This window comes from Papaver somniferum, chromosome 6 (genome assembly GCF_003573695.1).
Source record: "Papaver somniferum cultivar HN1 chromosome 6, ASM357369v1, whole genome shotgun sequence".
In the NCBI taxonomy this organism is placed as follows: domain Eukaryota; kingdom Viridiplantae; phylum Streptophyta; class Magnoliopsida; order Ranunculales; family Papaveraceae; genus Papaver; species Papaver somniferum.
In genome coordinates this window covers 8,784,484-8,804,298 of record NC_039363.1, presented here as the reverse complement: position 1 = coordinate 8,804,298, position 19,815 = coordinate 8,784,484, and the positions used below count along the sequence as shown (strand labels likewise).

General features: G+C 38.0%; 1 protein-coding gene and 1 pseudogene across 2 annotated transcripts; both read right to left on the bottom strand.

Annotated features, from left to right (window-relative positions):
* Positions 1-1,970: 1,970 nt before the first annotated feature.
* LOC113286867 lies at positions 1,971-5,599 on the bottom strand (annotated as a pseudogene).
* A 2,004-nt stretch (positions 5,600-7,603) lies between these two features.
* On the bottom strand, positions 7,604-11,440 carry LOC113286866 (protein SCO1 homolog 2, mitochondrial-like). Of its 2 annotated transcripts, none has more exons than XM_026535501.1 (7): positions 11,131-11,440; positions 10,673-10,908; positions 9,403-9,478; positions 8,554-8,754; positions 8,356-8,445; positions 8,129-8,261; positions 7,604-8,028 (listed from the first exon to the last, which is right to left on the bottom strand). In XM_026535501.1, exons 2-7 carry the CDS (start codon positions 10,679-10,681, stop codon positions 7,893-7,895), a joined length of 645 nt encoding a protein of 214 aa, XP_026391286.1. In that variant the 5' UTR covers positions 10,682-10,908; positions 11,131-11,440; the 3' UTR covers positions 7,604-7,892. The 2 variants fall into 2 exon arrangements, with proteins under 2 accessions (XP_026391286.1, XP_026391285.1); XM_026535500.1 differs by lacking the exon at positions 10,673-10,908 and adding an exon at positions 9,633-9,774.
* Positions 11,441-19,815: the final 8,375 nt, after the last annotated feature.

Genomic DNA, 19,815 nt, shown 5'->3' with positions numbered 1-19,815 from the left:
GGAACCGATCCTAGTACCTAGTCAACCAAGATTTGGTAACTAGCGTGACTATGCACAATACTCACATGGAGGTAGAACCGAAACTTGTTTTGGTAGAACCGTAAAACCCATGATTGGTGATTTGATAGGATAATCAATTACATAGTTCTTGGAAATCAGATGAACCAATTTCAAACTTGTTTGGAAGTGTGGCAAATCGGTTTTAAGATTGTAAGTATGAAAAAGGACTTGCAAAGTAAAGATGTCGACATATTTTGAACATGTGCAATAACTCTTATCCTTAATTGTTCAAAGATATTTCTAGCAAACTAATCCTCAGAGCCAGCAAAACTACCTAGTTGTGTTGTTATTAGTGGAGCCGCCTATTCGGAGATGAAAGTACCCTAATTAGGAGAAATATCTTACGGCCGCTCGGTTTAAAGAATTATTTGGGATTGAAAATCTCTATTAGTACCGTTGGTGGGAAACTAGATAATTGCAGTTTATTTTAGTTTTCGATTGATTTGATTGACTAAAGGTTGTTGAATTTTGATTGCACCTAGTTTGTTTATGCTTGAGAATCTTCTCTTCTGATATAAGATCCACTCAAACTAGATCGAAGTTTCGACGGGGATCTTTGGACTGTTTGTAGATCTAAAGACGTCTTGTGATAATCCATCGTTAACAGACTCCTTTCTATGTGTGATGATCATAAGAGATTTAAGTTATTTGTGTGCAGGTGCTGATTGAAGATCTAAGAAGATTTGAAGATGAAGAAGATTTCGGATTTGGTTTCATAATTTTTGGTGTGAACAAAAACTTGTTTCGGCTGGAAAGGGACCCAACTATAATCGGTTTATCTGTATGATAGATTGGATTGATTAGTTGAGTAGATCAACATCAATACACTTCTTTGTGATTAACAATATTGATTGTGTAGTCTAAACAATTACTTTGGTAGTTATTAAGAGATAGATCTAAGGACCCGACAAAAGAGTTTATTGGTTAAACGGAAGAGCCTTTGTCAAACTCATATCACTTTGTTTGAAAAGAGTTGTTACTGAATAAATTTTTTGTTTCTTTACTATTTGTAATACGAACCAAAGAAATTGAAGCCTGCTTATCTGTGTAATTTGACAAACATTTGCTAATCTGCCAATTTCCTTACAAGTGATTTGTATTGCGCAATGCACACACATACAAACATACAGTCCCCCGTCTCTCAGAAGATTACAATCTTTGGAAAGCTACTATATCAATCTACTCACTGATATATAAATGCAATGCATAATCTAATGAGTGTATCACTAATTAATTCCCTTTTCTTTCTAAAAATTAAGGACATGTCTAATGCTCCAATCCAATGAAACTTAGACTTAATCCGGTTCTTAAGTATATAAGTACCATCAATGGGTCCAAATTATCCACTAATAATAAGCACTATCCTTCACTTTTTCAAAGCTTTAATACGGAACCATCATAGAATTTTCCATTTTTACCCCACATTTGTTTCCAAAACAGGAAAAGTGAAAGCAAATCCCTTTAGTACCTTAAAAATTATGCCAAGATTATCACATAAACTTGTTTAACATAATTATCTTAATGCTTTACTCTTTGATTGTGGATTTCATGCATGTTACACTTTAAAAGTTCCCAACTAGCAATCAGATTAAGCATAAGAAAATAAAACGACCAAATGTTGAGATGATGAATAAAGAAAAAGTGATTAGGTGATTAGGTGATTTGGTTCTTCCTTTAACTAATTTCTCAGTACCATGCGTGTTAAAATTTTGTCATTGTGTTAAAATTTTGTCGCCATTACTTAGTTTCCAATGGAAAATTCAACTGTAAAATTTCGATTTTACATGAACACTCGTTAGAAAGTGTGACGAAATTGATAAAAAATAGGATAAATATTTGAATATTTTCCAAAGTACAAACATATATATATATATATATATATATATAATTTATGTACACACAAATAAAATCCTACCAAATATCTTAATCTACATAACAGCAATTAGTAACACAACTACGCAAACTGATTTTTCTTTCCTTTCTAATTATACCCTCTCATGAACAAGCAAACCACACACGAAATCAAGCTAAGTTAGTGTTTCTTCCCCCAATTACGTATGCTTTTGGGCTTCTCTTTTGGTATTCAAGTTGTGTAATATTGAACAGATCTTTCTAACAATTCATGGTTGTTTCCAGGAATATCTTGCACTCTTGAACCATTTTTGTATATTTTGAAAGTTGGTAATGAACCACCACTAACCTCTTCTGATTTTGACATATATGGGTGCTCCTCAACATCCACCTGTAATCAACCAATTTTCCATTAATAAAGATTACATAAAAATTCTTAGTGCTAAAAATGATTTTAATTAGCTCAAATGTCAACCCATAATAATATATGATCAACTTGTATCAATTTATCTAAATTTTTATGCAACAAACATTTCTTAATAAACTTCTTTTTGATGGATTTGAAAAGGAAAACCAAAAACTCTAACGAACTGGCTATTTTGGAACAATTTCTTTTAATCTGTTTTATAGTTTTCGTGTGGGACTCATCATTATCAATAACAAATTTTTATTTGCTTAATTATGTCAATTCAGGATATATGGTTTTGAGGTTGACCAAAATTGGGGTCTGTTAGAAATGATCCGAAAAAAAACACAAACCTTGAGAAAATTGACAGAAGGGTATCTGTTAGAGAGTTTCTCCAGAAAATTCAATCCTTGTTTATCATCATGTTTGTTGCAAAATAGCACCACGGACATGCCTGTCATGAGAAAAAACATTAGGCCTTTTTCATAATTTTCCATCTGAAAGTTGTCATTTTTCTGACTTTGACTTTGTTTGACTTACCAGGTGAGGTAACGAAATGTCTGAAACGTTCGTGGTTGGTAATGACAATCACGTCGGTACCAAATTTCATGCCATGAACATCTTCACCACGTTGTTTCTTGAGTTGGACTTGTGCATCAAATAATGCACGGCTCACCTCTTCATCTCCCGCTGTTTCTCTTATCAACTTCTCGTAATCTTGTATTGAAGCTTCCCAACGTTCCAGCTGAGATGACCATGAACATGAAAATGAGTCAGTTTTGCTGAATCCATACACAATCTGACTGAAACTGAGTCAGACTTTTATAGTGAAATTTTTTTCTTACCTTGCCATTGCAATCAGCTCTCCTTAACCTAGCTTTGGTGTAAGATGGTCTAACATTAAACGCAACTGTACAATCTTCGACAGCTATTTCAAATTGTCCAAGTTTAGACCGGCAAGTAGCTCGATTGCACAACAAAATTGAGTTTTATGGATCATATTCAAGCCCTTCACTGTATGCAGCACTTTCTTCTGAAAATTTTGATGCCTTGAACAACTCGTTTCCTTGGGATCGAGCTGACGCCACTGCTCGTGCCTTTCTCAGCACCGCGTTCACTTCCTTGTTGCTGGAATCAAGTTGGACTGCTTTTCGAGCCAATGCCACGGCATTGTCAAACCTGAATCATACAACTTATCTCATCAGTACTACATTTTTCATGGATTGCTCAAAATAAACAAAAACTACCATTTTTTTGCCTTTTTTAAATCGGTACTAACCTGCCGGAGGCCAAGTCGACTTGTGCTCGTATTTGTAATAGTTGAGCATTGGCAGAGGGACCGAAGAATTCCGTACAGGCATCAACGTCAAAAGCTGGTGCTTTCATTAGCAAAGCGTCTGCCTCTTCATGTTTGCTGAGTTTTAACAAGGCTTGGGCTTGTAGAGCGAAAATCTTAAACAGAAGAAATGAAAAAAAATTGATGCATAAATATTTGCATTATGCAAGCAAAATTCAGATGGTAAAACGTAAGTTCTTATATTCTGTGGTATGAACCTGTGGAGCTGAATCTGCACAAGAGGACATCGCGTTCTTTGGAGAACTGCGTTCCAATCTTTTTGTTTCTTTGCTTCATTGCAATATTTGAGATGAGTTTGAAGACTTTGCGCTTGATTTGGCTTCTTTACCTGAATTCTTGAAATGGTGCAAAGCAGTCTCAGCGTCTCCCAATCTGCAATACAAATAGTCCTTTGTCATTAAAAATGCTAAGCATCTAGAGGTGCAAGTGATTCGAGTTATCGCAAAATTAAGTACCTGAGATAGAGTGTTGCTAATCTGTGATGAGCTCTATGATAAGAAGGGTCAATTCTAATGGCTTCTTTACACTCAACCGCTGCATCAAGAATCCGGCCTAAACCCGTCAATGCAGCGCTTTTGTTACTCCGGTAAGACGCTTTCTCCGGATTCATTGCAATTGCTCGGTCATACAATGCCAAAGCCTCAACAAATTTCCCTTTCTTATACTCTTTACCCATTTCCTTCAACGCCTCAGAATCATACCTACTGGTTGACAAAGCTCGACATAAATTCGGACCCGACTGTTGATCTTTCTGATCACTACTACTCTTGTTGTTATTCCTAACTATGTTACCCATTACGCTATTCACATTACCGTTACCCATTACGCTATTCGCGGTTGAATTTGTACCGTTCGCATTTGAGTTTTTGGCTCCTGGTTGTCTCAGATTACCCAAGTGACCGTGAAGCATTACATTACTGGATGAAGCTCTAACAAGTCCACCAGCTGCGGCTTTCGTACGCTGATGATCGATAATCATCAAATCAAGCTCGCCGGACAAGCCTATAGACTCTTTCGGCACCTTCTTTCCTTGTGCTGATTGCCCGTTCTGGTTTGCTGCAACCTTTGTAGTATTGCTTAAACCATTCCACAAATTTGATTTTTTCAGAATACTCCTGGGTGAATCAGAATGACTTTGCTTGGTGATCGGTTTTTGAACTTCCGGTTGCCGAGTTTGAGGTGGTGGTTGCAGCTGCCGTGGTGAGTCGGCTATTTTAATGGGTTCGAGAAAGGCGGTGTCACTGGAACCACCACGTCTTCTTTTGGAATATGAACTGAAGGATGAGAGAGAGAGAAGGTCATTTGGATTTGCCGGAATTGAGCTTGTTGATGATGTTCTCCTCATCGGCCAAAACTTCGGCCGGCGGAAAACTCCGTTGTACAAATTTGAAATACCAATACCACAACCTGATCTATTCTTCTCAATATCATCATCAACTTGTGGATATTGCTCAGGAGGAGCAGCCATTTCACCCATCTTCAGTCCGTCCCCTCTCCCTCTCCCTCTCTCAAGAAGAAAACAAACCTTAATAAAGCTTACAAGAAAGAAGACATACTAAGAACCATTGGAAATGAAATGAAAAACTGCCGGGGAAAAAACACAGTGTTTCCGGCAGTAGATATGTCTGAAGAATTCAAACCATTTGTAGGTATTTCTGATCAAAATCTCAGACCTACAGTGTGATTCAAGATATGACTATGAATATATACACTTGAAAAACATGAAGATAAAGGGGTTGCTTGAATGAGAAGATGTGTAGTAGGGGCATGATGATGATGATGACGAGGTAAAGAGAGAACGGACCTAAGGATCCGGTCAATTGTAGAAATTTCAATCGTTAAAGATTTAGAAAGTTAGTAACTCATTTTGTGCTGGCAATGGCATTATTCTTCTACCATTTTTTTCTTTTTTCTAAATGTGGAGAGACCGAGTCATGAGTCATGACCTAGCTGGAGATGCGGTTTCATTCACAAATTAGGAAAATTTCAATGGAACGGCAACTGAGTTGGTTTTTCTAGTTTTGTTATAGAATTTGAGTAGTCTTTGAACGTGTTAGTTCAAGATTCCATCATTTGGACGTCGACACAAATGTATTTGTTGAAGGAAATATGGGAGGGAAGGTTCCTCCATTTTGTATTAACGGCACAAACAAATATGAACCAGAAAAGTTCACATCATGGAAGAGAGGTAGTTCAAGAACCCATCGTGCCCATGGATGCTATTTGGGGGTGGTGCTAATATGATTAGGGGTGTACTAAGATCCATGTAAAACAAAACGTCTCTTGCCATTGGATTGGACACCCCAAAACAAAATGCGTTACCCTATTAGCAATGTTGATGGTGTCTAGACAAATTCTATTTTTATTGTTTTTATTTAATTTATTTAAATGGACACATAACCCATTAAACCATTTTTTTTCCCATTGCATTATTACATTTTTCGTATGATTTGACTTACATTATTACATCTACGAGCCAAAAGTAGTAGTAGATAGTGTCAGTTGTCCCAACTTACCTCGATCCGACTTACTAGTTGACACTTTTCAATTGAAATTTTTAAATTTGCTTTCTGTTCCTGGTTTGCTCTAACATAGTCCACATTCATCCATTTTCTATGTAACTTATAGCAAGTGGCACAAACTACTACTGATGCACCATGTATGTCGCCTCTTATTGAGACACTTTTCTTAATGCTTCATTTAGAAGATACTGATTTCATTAATATGTTATGTCATCGAAAGATAAGATTAAGAGGATAAGAACATATGATATTTCGTACTTGTTAATAATAAGGAATAGGGTATTACTCTCAAGACAAAGAAGGGATCCCATCTTTCAAAATCACACACTAAAAAGCTTAGTAATTACTCCATATCTTTAAGCTGCATTCTGTATGATGTGGGTGGGGGGTGTTGCATGCTTGAAACGTAAGGCTGAAGAAGATAAAAGAGATGGGAGAGGAAACTACTACCTACGTGCTTTATACGAGCGTAAAGAATGAAGTAAGCCATGTGAATGAAATCAAAGAGACTTGAAAGTTGAAACACTCTGCTGCAACTTCAACTCAACTTTGCTTGCCTTGTGAGAAAACTCTCTTTTTTTCACTTTCTTTAGTTCACAAGTGAACTAAATTTTACCCAACAAAAGTTTCTTCCTTCATTCAAAAACTTGATACTTGCCCACCTCATCTTACTTTCTTTGTTTCACAAGCTAAGGAAATTCTACCAGAAAAAAAAAGAGGGGAAAAAAAAGTATCTTACTTCAGTAGGAAGAGAATTGAGCTTTGTAAAGTCCTCTAGTTCAGGGTATATGCCCAGGTAGGTACAGTACAATACCATGCCACATACTTTCTAAACTGTAGGGGTCTCTATATCATATTAAGCGTCTAGCAGACAAATTTCATAGGTAAACTGCTGGCATGATTCTTTTGCAAATCTCATGGAACTAATTTCACGTTGACAACATTTTCTGTCATTTGAAACTATTCTGGAAATAAAAACCTTACTGAACATACAGTGGGTAACAAAGAAAGTACACTTGAATTTGCCAATCTAAAAGGTTGTTAGGAGGTGTTGGCTGCGTTACAGTGGGAGAATCATCAGTTCACGGATTCACTCTCACTGTGACGACAACATTTAGAACCAGAAATTAGCCCTTGAACAATCTTTCATGTGGGAGCCAAAGCTTATGACAGTTGCCTACAGAAGTATCTAAAACTAACCGATTAACCCAAACAGTGAAGAGCTTTTTATTGCCATCTTAATACAGTTTGGATGCAGTCTGAGTTGCAAATGTGGTCATCTATTTATACTGTGAAATTTGATGATTCTGACAACAACTTAACGGTTACAGGTAGTCAGGAGTTTGATCTAACATGATTGGTGCATTTAAATTGTGCAGTGAAATGAAGACTACCCGCATAACTGAATGATACTAAACTGATATATGTAACACTATAACAAAAGATGGAGGAACAAGACAAAATTTAGATGCCCTGTGTCTCCACAACTGCTCATAAGAATAGAACTTGAGGGTTAATCATTGTTATTGGACGACAAAATGCGTGTCAGTTCAGTTCTTATCTATCTTAGTAACCAAAATAGAAAGTAAGCTGAATGATGGCACATAGCAGTGGTTTTTTCACAGCAACACTGTGAAAACAAGTATGTAGAGGAACTGAATTCTGCTTACCAAGTCAGATAGGGCTGCCATATCATCTACGAGTCAGGTGTTTTTTCAGGTGCTTTACTTGGACGGGATTTTGTCAACTTGAGTACTTCTTCTGACAGTTGTTCAGCAGTGTACTCTAAGCCAAAACATCTCGCAATCTCCAAATTTGGATCCAACAAGTACCTATATGTTAATGTGAATGTTTAAACGAAATCAAGTGACAAAGAAATAAAAAATAAGTTTTGTTCAGGTATACCAAATATTGTAAGCAAGATTTACTTACATGTTATGGGAAGTCTGTACGAGGTAATCTGCTCCATCTTCCTCAACCTTTTTGAAGAAAATTCGATATTCTCGAGCCATATCTTTTATTGAACAAATCGATCCCGTTAATCCAACAATTCTGGGATCAAACTCTGAATAAGAAAGACATAGATGAAGAGATAAAATTGGTGAGAGATTAATTTCATATAAATTACTATATGAGGAGATATTATACGTGGTGCTCACCCTTGAGGTAAGCCTTGAGTTGACGAGGGGAATCTCTTTCGGGATCAATTGTAACAAATGTGGGTATAACCTTCAGATCCTGTTCAGATTCTTGTTCCAAACCGAAAAAGGTATTATCAGTACCCTTACGAAGAACAAAAAGGTAAGGAATTATCTGTAGTGACAATCAAAAACACTGGAAACTGCATATACACCAACCTAATATTTTGATGGCCTTTGCCATTTTCTCAACTTCTTCTGGACCAACATCAGGAGAAGATGTGTACCCAAAGTAGAGCAGTACCCAGTTTCCTCGAAAGTTGCGTTCAGTTACAGAATTATGTTCAGTATCAATCAGATTAAACGGGCCTCCAACAGTAGGTCCTTTGCATTCACAACTCAATCTGTCAGTACCTTGACCTGATCCAGTGAAGTTAAGCTAAAATTAACAAGAAATCGCTTTGAGGAAGCACCAAGCTTCAAAAAAAAATTTGAATTCAAAGATTAAAAAACAAAAAGAAACAAACGAGTCTTCTACAAGTTAATCGTGTGTCACTTTCAGCCGAAAATGCTCCTCCCTTTGTTAATTCTACAGAATGGTCAACTCCACATGCTTTCTGTGAGAAATCTAACATTGGCACACCGCCACAACCTTACTATATCAAATAATTTCTTAGAGCTGCAGCTCCTTGGAACTTTCCTTTTGAAATAAAATCATAAAAGTTGAAGGAGACTTCAGTGCCAGATTTTCGACAATTTTGAGCAGCTAAAAGTAGAATATGCATGCCTTAGACGCCTATGATGTATTATATTATGGCAACACGATACCTAATCAATCGAGGTCTGACCTATGGTTACGTATGTTACATCTTCCAGAAAGGTAGGAATAGTCAAAGTTCACGAGTTATCTAACAGAGTAATAGATAATGTAGTACATGTGGCATCAGCTTAATATTTTGGTGATTCCTAGAACGAAATTGGTTTATCTCAAACTGATCGTTGTAACTAGGAAGACAAGAATACTACTAGATTTAAAACCTAAGAATTATTTAGTACAAGAGAGCAGACCTTTTAATACAACTCGCTTCTCATCATTATAGTGAACAAATATGCCTGCTCCAACAATCGCCAGTAATCCAGTGGGCTACAGATATTAAATATGTTAGTAATGCTTGTCGGATTCTTACTCAAAAAAACAAGAAGAATATAATTCCGAACAACAATGAATGGTGCAGACATGTGATGTGACAAGTTCAACTTCTTCAGATGAAAGAGTGAGCTTTCAGAGAATATCGTACAATAATAAATTTAGCCAGGGGGGACGAGTGAGAGTTCTGTGGCTGTTGAGTAGTTACTAAAGGCTTAGTATCTAGCTTTCGCTTATTGTTTTTCGGTGCTCCGCTGTAGTTACGACATTGAACTCTTCTGGAGGAACCTAACCTACAGCGAACATATTGGTTAGTCTGAGCCCACAAACACAATGAGTTTTAAAATTGGAATGAGGCTGGAATAACAAACACCAATATCGAGATAGAGCAGGAAAAAAGTGGATACCCCTCCAAAGAATCATAAAAACTCAGTAGCTGCATTTCTTGTAAAAACTTACTAGGCAAGAGTTATTTGGAACTTTTAAAAAAGACATAGACTCAATGAGGGCTTTCAGAACTGTGCTTATACAAGCTAGAACAGAAGATTTGATTTGTAACAGAGGTTTCAGTATACGAAACCAATGTCAATTACAACTATAGCATCGAAAAAGCCTTTTAAACAAGTAGAGTCACACTATGTTGTTCCAAGAAAGCCTTAACCATATCTAATGTATGCATCCAAGGCATGAAGTTTAAGACAATTAAAACTATTATTCAGTTACTGCAGCTAGTGGTACTGGTACTCACTACTCAGAGCTATACGTATATAGTTATAACCACAAAGACAGGATTTCAATATGCTTTTTGAACCTTTCAAAGCATGACACCACATTTTATCATGAATTTCCCCCTAGTAAAAAATTTCCCATATCCAATCTGGTGACAACCCAACACACCCATAAATTTTGCTTAGTAACAGTAGGTACTGATTTTTTAACTAATCCCCACTTCATATTGTTCAATTTTTGGCAATTGTGTTTACACAAGCAAAAAAAGAAGATTGGATTTTATAGTACTCTTGAGTGTTCCAAACTAATGCCATTTGGTGCAGAATTGAATGTATAACCTAGCAACGAAAAAGCTCTTATCAACAAGTTGTGTTACGCTATTTCATTCCTGAGACACAATAACATAATGCAGCCAAAGTATGAAGGTTAAGACTATTAAAACAATTTTTCAGTTGGCCGTACTCGGTGCATAGATCAAACTTCAATCTACAAACTCAAACATATGGACCTTCGGTACACCGTTTCCTCAACTACATCGACACAGCTCTATTAAACCACATTTTACAGCCAAATTCAAGAATCTCCCCCTAGTATGACCATTACCCATATCCAACAACCCCATCAAATCCAACACCCCAAATTTAGCTTAGTAACAGCAGATGCTGATTAATGAACTAAACCGCCGCTTCATATTTACTCTACAAATTTCATTGAACTTCATCAGTTTCATACATATACATTATAGTTCAAATTGAGAATCCAAGCAGACAAATTAAGATTAAATCTACTCTAACAACTAAACTACTCATACATAATTACCCTCAAAACAAAAAATTAGGTTTTACAACTAATGTCAACAAACTTGAACCAGAACAAGAAATTAATCCCCAAAAGAGGTAACAAAGAAGCTGAAAATTTACCTGTGAAGAAGAGAATTCACACAATCACCAGACCGATTACGGAGAGAAGAAGCAAGAATCCGAGAGATGGGCATGATTTTTGAAATTGGGGTTTTAATCTAATAATGAAAGAATCAACCTCATTGAAATAAAATAAATCAAATCAAGAAAAGTTATCACAAGTTTCAACTGAGAATTAGGGTTTTGTCGTAGCCTATATTTTTCTTGAGTTTCAAGAAAATCTAAAAAGAATGATGGAAATTTTGGGGGTAAAATTTTGGCACAGAAATTGAAATCAACAAGTTAAGTGTGAGGTGTTTATAACTAAGCAATGGCGTGTGGAAGGGTGTAAGAAAGAAGAAGAAGTATTAGCCTTTGATAGGCTTACAACTATTTGTATGACGAGCCCACAAGTTAAACTTCGGAAGAGCCAGTTATGGCCCATTTTTGTTTTTAGTTTTGATAGGTAGATAGGAAGTACGGGTGTGCAGCGGACGAGCGGTTGCGGATTAGGGGTCACCCGTAACCAAACCGTTAAAGTTGCGGATTCGAAAAATTGAACCGTGACCGGCCCAATCACCCGCGGATTTGACCTCTGCGGATCAGCGGATTGTACGGTCCGGTTGCGGATTAACCACGGATTTAGTAAAAAAAAAAACAATTTTTTTCATCATTGGAATGAGTAATATCGGATGCAGGTAATGGGGAATATAGTGTTTTTAATAAAATACCATACAATTTCAATAGAAAAAAAGAAAACAATTTAGTGTTTTTCATTTGTTTGACTAGTATTCAGTAATTCATCATTGAAGCCAAACGTATCTGCATCCAAACCCGTGGTCGATGCATGATCATAAGAATTGACGAATGCATCATCAACAATACTTTCATTCTCACCTGTGTATGGAACCAACATGGACGACAACGAAGAAGCTTCCTTACTCGCCATCTCATTAAGCATCATCTCATAAGTCTTTTAAGAAGAGTTGTCTGCAAATATTTCATTGCACTTTTTATCAGTTCCAGTTTGTTCAAGAAGATTATATATAGAACTGACCCTTCCAATATTATTCTTAGTATTTTTATGAAATTCCTTCACTACCCTACGGTGCGGATAAATCCTCGGATTTACAAAACCAACCGCAACCAAACCGCTACACCTTGCGGATTTGAGAATTCATCCGTGACCGGCCCATAGATTCTTGCGGATTAGTTTTCACTCGTAATTTTGCGGACGGCTGCGGATGAAATCCGCGGTTCCGGATTGTATGCACACCCCTAATAGGAAGGAGCTGATGAGTTTCGAACTCAAGTCATTGGATCACCGCTCAACAACTTTACCACTGTACTACAGAGACATCGGCTCTTCTGAGACTATTAGAACTTCTCCAATGGTTAAATGTGTTTTTTTTATGTGTCAACAGTGTCTACATTTTTTCCCATCTAGGACATTTCAAATAAGATCACACCATTTTCAAACGATGTTAACAAACAAACTAACTTATGATCGAATTGGAAAATTTCAATACTAAAACGTTTACTCCAATATCTTCTCACACCGTAATCCTCCGGGAAATAAATAAATAAAGCCTTTTTTTCCCCGACTAGGTTGGGGATAGGCCAAGGATGAAAGAGCCAAGATAGACTGTGAGGTCGGCATGCCTCGCTCTTTTCAGCATGACCCATCGTATTAGGTGATGAGTGCCAAATAATGTATATATTTATCCCTTTTTGTTGGCATTTAACTCATTTTTTGTGCATTAATTCTACATTTTATCCCATATTCTGTATTTTCATTGTTTTCAAGAATAAATATTTTTCTTACTTAATTGTATATTTTTAGGTAATAAATAAAGTCTGGATGAATTGCGGAGCGGAATAGAGCAGAAAAGTAGTGAAAAGCCAGGAGGAATTACGCAAGGAAGCCGTGAAGAATGATGTGCGGAAGACCAAAAAGGGTAGAAATGGGCTTGAAGAAGAGATTTGTTCTTAAAGAAGAAGTGGGCTCAAGATTTTCCAAGCCCAAACTCATTTCCCAAACCCATATTCTATACCCAAAAGCCTAAAACCCAAATCCATACCCGCTTGCGTCTTCAGCCGTCAGATTGATCTCAGAGTCATCCTACGGTCGCCCCCTTGTTGTGCATCAAAGTTTGATACATCCGCTTTTCACTACAGTTCCTAACTCCATCAAGTGCCGTTAGTTTTGTTGTATCACTTCATCCGACGGTCGCTCCTCGCTTACCTCCGCATCGCCGTCAGATCTACCTACCATCTTCACATCCTACGGCCCAGATCGCATAACATCTTCACTCGCTGCAACTGCCCAACACCCTAACATCCGAGCCATATACCCCTACCAAACACCCCCTTCTCCTTCTTCCATCGACCTCTCCCCCTCCATGCCTGTTGCAGACCACCACCATCTTCTCCACCTGCTATGCTTTCGCAACCACCACCTCACCTGCCTCAACTACCCAAACCAACCACACCCATCCTTCTCCCATCAATCCCCTACCCCCTCTACCTATCTAATTCACTAATTAGTCAACAACCTGTGAATCTTGATGATGATGATGTGCATGAAGTTAATATGATTGAAGGATTAATGCAAGATTCATTGACTAACATTCTATCCGTCGACCCCTTTCAAGCATGTATGGAGAACTTTAACCCAGATTCCTATGATGATGCATACTGTAGTGACGTCCTATCTCTGCTCGAATCTGTACCTCAAATGGACATCACTGAAAGGAAAAATGAAGTGGAACCACCCTTACTCTCTGATTCCAAGCTTATTCCATCCATTGTTGAGCCACCCAAGCTTGAATTGAAAACATTGCCTAGTACGTTGAAGTACACATTCCTAGGTTCTTCTGATACTTTACCCGTCATTATTTCATCATGTTTAGACACGGAACAGGAAAGTAAGCTTTTAGAAGTACTTAAGGAACACAAAGAGGCCTTAGGATGGACCATCTCAGATCTCAAAGGAATTAGTCCCACCATTTGCATGCACCACATTAACCTTGAAGAGAATGCCAAACCATCGAGGGAAATGCAAAGGAGACTTAATCCTAACATGAGAGATGTAGTCAAAGGAGAGATCCTGAAACTACTTGATGCGGGTATCATATACCCGATACCTGATAGCAAATGGGTTAGTCCCATTCAGTTTGTGCCTAAGAAGTCAGGCATTACTTTAGTTCGGAACGACAAGGATGAGTTAGTCCCTACTCGTACAACCACAGGATGGCGAGTATGTATCGACTACAGAAAGTTGAACACAGTAACAAGGAAGGATCACTTCCCGCTCTCTTTCATTGACCAAATGCTAGAACGTGTGTCTGGACACAGTCACTACTGTTTTCTAGATGGCTTTTCCGGTTATAACCAAATTCACATTGCTCCAGAAGATCAGGAAAAAACTACATTCACGTGTCCATTTGGGACGTTTGCTTATAGACGTATGCCCTTCGGGTTGTGTAATGCACCTGCTACTTTTCAGCGTTGCATGATGAGCATTTTTTCTGACATGATAGATAGTTTTCTCGAGATCTTTATGGATGATTTCTCTGTTTTTGGTTCCTCGTTTGACGAATGTTTGAAGCATCTTGCCCTCGTGATATCCAGATGTAAAGAAAAGAACCTTGTTCTAAATTGGGAAAAATGCCATTTTATGGTGAATTCAGGAATAGTTCTAGGACACATCATCTCAGAAAAAGGAATTGAAGTGGATAAAGCTAAAGTTGACCTCATTCAACATCTACCACAACCTCGCTCTGTGAAGGAGATCATATCATTTCTAGGTCATGCTGGTTTTTACCGGCGATTCATCAAAGATTTCAGCAAATCAAAATCTCCAGACCTCTGTGCAGTCTTCTCTCCAAAGATGTTGCCTTCAATTTCGATGCTGCTTGTGTGAAGGCATGGGAGGAATTAAAAACCCTTCTCACCACCGCTCCTATAGTCCGACCACCCGATTGGAAGCTTCCGTTCGAACTTATGTGTGATGCCTCTGATTATGCTGTTGGTGCTGTTTTAGGACAGCGAGTTGATAGACTACCATATGTGATATACTATGCTAGCAAAACCCTTAATGATGCCCAACTCAATTATCAACTACCGAGAAGGAATTGCTTGCCGTCGTTTTCGCATTAGACAAGTTTAGATCTTATCTGATAGGGTCTAAGATCATCATATACACAGACCATGCGGCTTTGAAGTATCTTCTTTCCAAGAAGGATGCTAAAGCTCGCCTTATTCGATGGATACTCTTATTACAGGAATTCGATCTCGAAATCCGTGATAAGAAAGGTTGTGAGAATGTGGTTGCTGATCATTTGTCTAGATTAACTTTAGAGTCTATTGATGAATTGAGCTGATTAGAGAATCATTCCCAGATGAACAGCTGATGTCTATCTCAGACCTTCCTTGGTTTGCTGATATTGTTAACTACCTCGCTACAGGTAGGATGCCCTCACGTTGGTCGAGACAAGACCGCTCTAAATTCCTGGCTGAAGTTAAACATTTCCTTTGGGATGACCCATATTTGTTTAAGTACTGCCCAGACCAAATCATTAGGAATGTGTCCCCAACACTGAACAGAAAGATGTGATATCTTTCTGTCATGACCAAGCATGTGGAGGCCATTTCAGTGCCAAGAAAACCGCTGCAAAGATCTTGCAGTGTGGATTCTATTGGCCATCATTGTTCAAGGATTGCCATGATTATTGTGTTGCTTGTGAACGCTGTCAAAAGCTAGGAAGCATTTCGAGGAGAAACATGATGCCATTGAACCCCATTTTGATTGTGGAGATTTTTGATGTTTGGGGGATAGACTTCATGGGTCCATTTCCCATGTCTGACAGCAAGTTGTACATCCTAGTCGCAGTTGATTACGTTTCTAAGTGGGTAGAAGCCATAGCAACCAGAACAAATGACCACAAGGTGGTACTTTCCTTTTAAAGGAAAACATATTTTCACGTTTTGGTACCCCTAGAGCTATCATCAGTGACGGCGGTCACATTTCTGCAATACACTTCGAGTTTTAGTACGCAAGTATGGATAACTCACAAGGTTGCTACTCCGTACCACCCTCAGACTAGTGGACAAGTGGAAGTGTCTAATAGGGAAATTAAGCACATTCTAGAAAGACGGTTAACCCGTCCAGGAAAGATTGGTCATTGAGATTGAATGATGCTTTGTGGGCCTATAGAACAGCTTATAAGACACCAATTGGCATGTCCCCCTATCGTTAGTGTATGGAAAGCCGTGCCATCTACCTGTGGAATTAGAACATCGAGCTTGGGCAATCAAGCAACTGAACTTTTCTCTGGACGAAGCTGGAATTCAACGGAAACTTCAACTCAACGAGTTGGAAGAATTGAGAAATGAGGCTTATGACAGTGCCAAGTTATATAAGCAGAAGATGAAGATGTTTCATGATAAGCGTATTCTGCGCAAATCCTTCACTCCTGGTCAGAAAGTCTTGCTGTATGACTCCCGATTACATCTTTTTCCAGGAAAACTGCGTTCCAGATGGAAGGGTCCGTACCTAGTACGCACAGTTTTTCCTCATGGAGCTGTAGAGCTGGAGGATGTTTCCAACAAGAACGTTTTCAAAGTCAACGGGCAGAGATTAAAGCCATTCCTTGAGCCATTCCCACCCGACATTGAAACAACCAACCTGGAGGACCCAGTCTATGTGGACTAAACTGGTCCACTCTTTCCCTAAATAACCAAAAAGTTTTCCAAATGTTTCCCTAAAAACCAAAATTTTTCTTTTTTCCCGTCAAAACCAAATTTTTCCAAAAAGTCCAATCCCATTAAAAACCAAATTTTCTTGTAGATAATGTGTTAGTTAAATTTCCTTTTGTATATATTTTGTGCTCATCCATTGTGACTCCTAATATGATGGATTTTTGCCTTGAAATAACGGAGTTTTAATCGAGCTTTCGCCGTACAATCGGGTATTCTCTCTCCTTTTACTCTACTCAGCATGTTCCTCTTCATATATTGTTTTATAATTCTTTCCATATTTTGAAACATTGAGGACAATGTTTAGTTTAGGTTTGGGGGTATAGAGTAGATACCACGATAATATGCCATAATTGAAAACAAAACTCCATCTTTTTGAAAAAATTGAAAAATTCCAAAAAAATTAAAAAATGAAAAATCATAAAAATGGAGCTCATTTACCTTGAAATGTTGACTCTTGTGCAAATATGTAATTATTAGGAGTCTTAGTCTAGATATTTAGGCACCCTGATTCTAGCACAATTCACATAGTGATAAGAAATTTGCACGCGCACGATCTACCAATACATGTATGGCCTCGATCTTCAAGGTGTTTGATAGGAAGTTACGATTGCCAATCACTTTAGAATACTGAACGAAACTTGACTAGCTTGTTCTTTGGTTGGTTGGGATAGAAGGTGGAGGTTACATTAAGAAAACAACCATCGAATTTAACTGGGTGCATCAAAAAGGGCTACCTCTTGCAAAGTGTCATGTAATCTTTTGTTTCCTTTTGTATATGTATCAAAAGTGTTTCCTTCAAAAAAAAAAAAAAAAAAAAAAAAAAATCAAGTATTTATCAATTCCATCTCTCTTGTTCCAAAATAAAAAGAGATAGTCAATGTAAATAAGAGTCATGTAAAGTCATTTTGTTGTTTCATTGTAATAAGCAAGGAGGGTGTATGCCATTGATGTACAACGCGAGTAATTGTGAAATACCTCCAACTCATTCACAATTCTCGTAAAGTCCGGACAGCTAGCTAGATTTCGACCTTGGTTCTTAGCCTGAGAAACTATCTCTTGGTGATTAGTAGTCATAACTTCAGATCTTTCTTTACACATGTGTAGATACACTTTACACTCTTATCACATGTTTTTTTTTGTTATCAGTGCTAGGATTGTGCCTTCATAGCTAGATTGACATCTCCATTTTGCTGTGAGCTTAAACTGTTTTGCACATGTCACATTTGATGGAATATGAGCTTATATTTTGACCTAGAACTTTGTAGGTACGTTCTAAGCAAACCTTCACGAGACTTAACTCGTCCACTAGGGACACTTAGTGGTTTAAAAGGCTTAGTGCATACGCTAAATGCATTCGAGAGACCAGCGACAGTGGTATAGGTAGGATTTCCTTAGTTTTGTTTTACTTGAGGACAAGTAAAATTCAGGTTTGGGGTATTTGATGAGTGCCAAATAATGTATATATTTATCCCTTTTTGTTGGCATTTAACTCATCTTTTGTGCATTAATTCTACATTTTATCCCATATTCTGTATTTTCATTGTTTTCAAGAATAAATATTTTTCTTACTTAATTTATATTTTTAGGTAATAAATAAAGTCTGGATGAATTGCGGAGCGGAAAAGCAGAAAAGTAGTGAAAAGCCAGGAGGAATTACGCAAGGAAGCCGTGAAGAATGATGTGCGGAAGACCAAAAAGGGTAGAAATGGGCTTGAAGAAGAGATTTGTTCTTAAAGAAGAAGTGGGCTCAAGATTTTCCAAGCCCAAACTCATTTCCCAAACCCATATTCTATACCCAAAAGCCTAAAACCCAAATCCATACCCGCTTGCGTCTTCAGCCGTCAGATTGATCTCAGAGTCATCCTACGGTCGCCCCCTTGTTGTGCATCAAAGTTTGATACATCCGCTTTTCACTACAGTTCCTAACTCCATCAAGTGCCGTTAGTTTTTTGTATCACTTCATCCGACGGTCGCTCCTCGCTTACCTCCGCATCGCCGTCAGATCTACCTACCATCTTCACATCCTACGGCCCAGATCGCATAACATCTTACTCGCTGCAACTGCCCAACACCCTAACATCCGAGCCATATACCCCTACCAAACACCCCCTTCTCCTTCTTCCATCGACCTCTCCCCCTCCATGCCTGTTGCAGACCACCACCATCTTCTCCACCTGCTCTGCCTTCGCAACCACCACCTCACCTGCCTCAACTACCCAAACCAACCACACCCATCCTTCTCCCATCAATCCCCTACCCCTCTACCTATCTAATTCACTAATTTCTCTTCTCATCTTTCTCTGAAAACCTAGAAGAAAAATTGATGAATTAGGTTGAGTTAGTAGAGTAATTGGAGCGTGAGAAAGCAGCAGTAGAGTCAGAAGAAGATTGGGTTAGCATGCATGCGATCAATTCCAACGAATTAGGTGAGTTTCACCAAACCCTAGTTCTACTGTTTTGGGGGAAAATTGGGGGAAAACCCTAAATGTGTAATTGGGTATAAATTGATGTCTCGAGTGATGTTAAGGGGGATCTCTGGACTAGCCAGTAGAAAATAAAAGAAAATTTATTTTTGCAATTTCAATTTCAGTTATTGCATGACAGTTGATAGTGAATGTTACATGATGTTTTGATTTTTATCTTCAATGTTGGATATTGTGTTGAATTCATCATATATAATGAATGTTATTGCTATTAACATGTTTAGCATGAGCTAAGTAGCACTAAGCTAAGGCTCAGTTGAAGCCTTGTGCACTGTAAATTGACAAGTTGCTAGGATAGTTATCCTGATGTGTGTTGTGATTGAGCAATGGGAAGAGGTTAATGCTCATAGTGCCTGTGATTGATTGTTCTGTCAAAAGACAGTCAATGCTAGGGGCAAACTAGTGAGAAAATTAGTCTTCCTCCCATTCTAGATGTATGCATAGGATTTTTAACTCAACC

Coding starts and splice junctions, on each gene's coding strand:
- LOC113286866 (XM_026535500.1), bottom strand. CDS start 11,204: ATGCCCATCTCTCGGATTCTTGCTTCTTCTCTCCGTAATCGGTCTGGT. Junction 9,479..9,632: donor CCCTGGCTAAATTTATTATT/GTACGATATTCT, acceptor TAATATCTGTAG/CCCACTGGATTACTGGCGAT. Junction 8,755..9,402: donor GAAGCGAGTTGTATTAAAAG/GTCTGCTCTCTT, acceptor TCACTGGATCAG/GTCAAGGTACTGACAGATTG.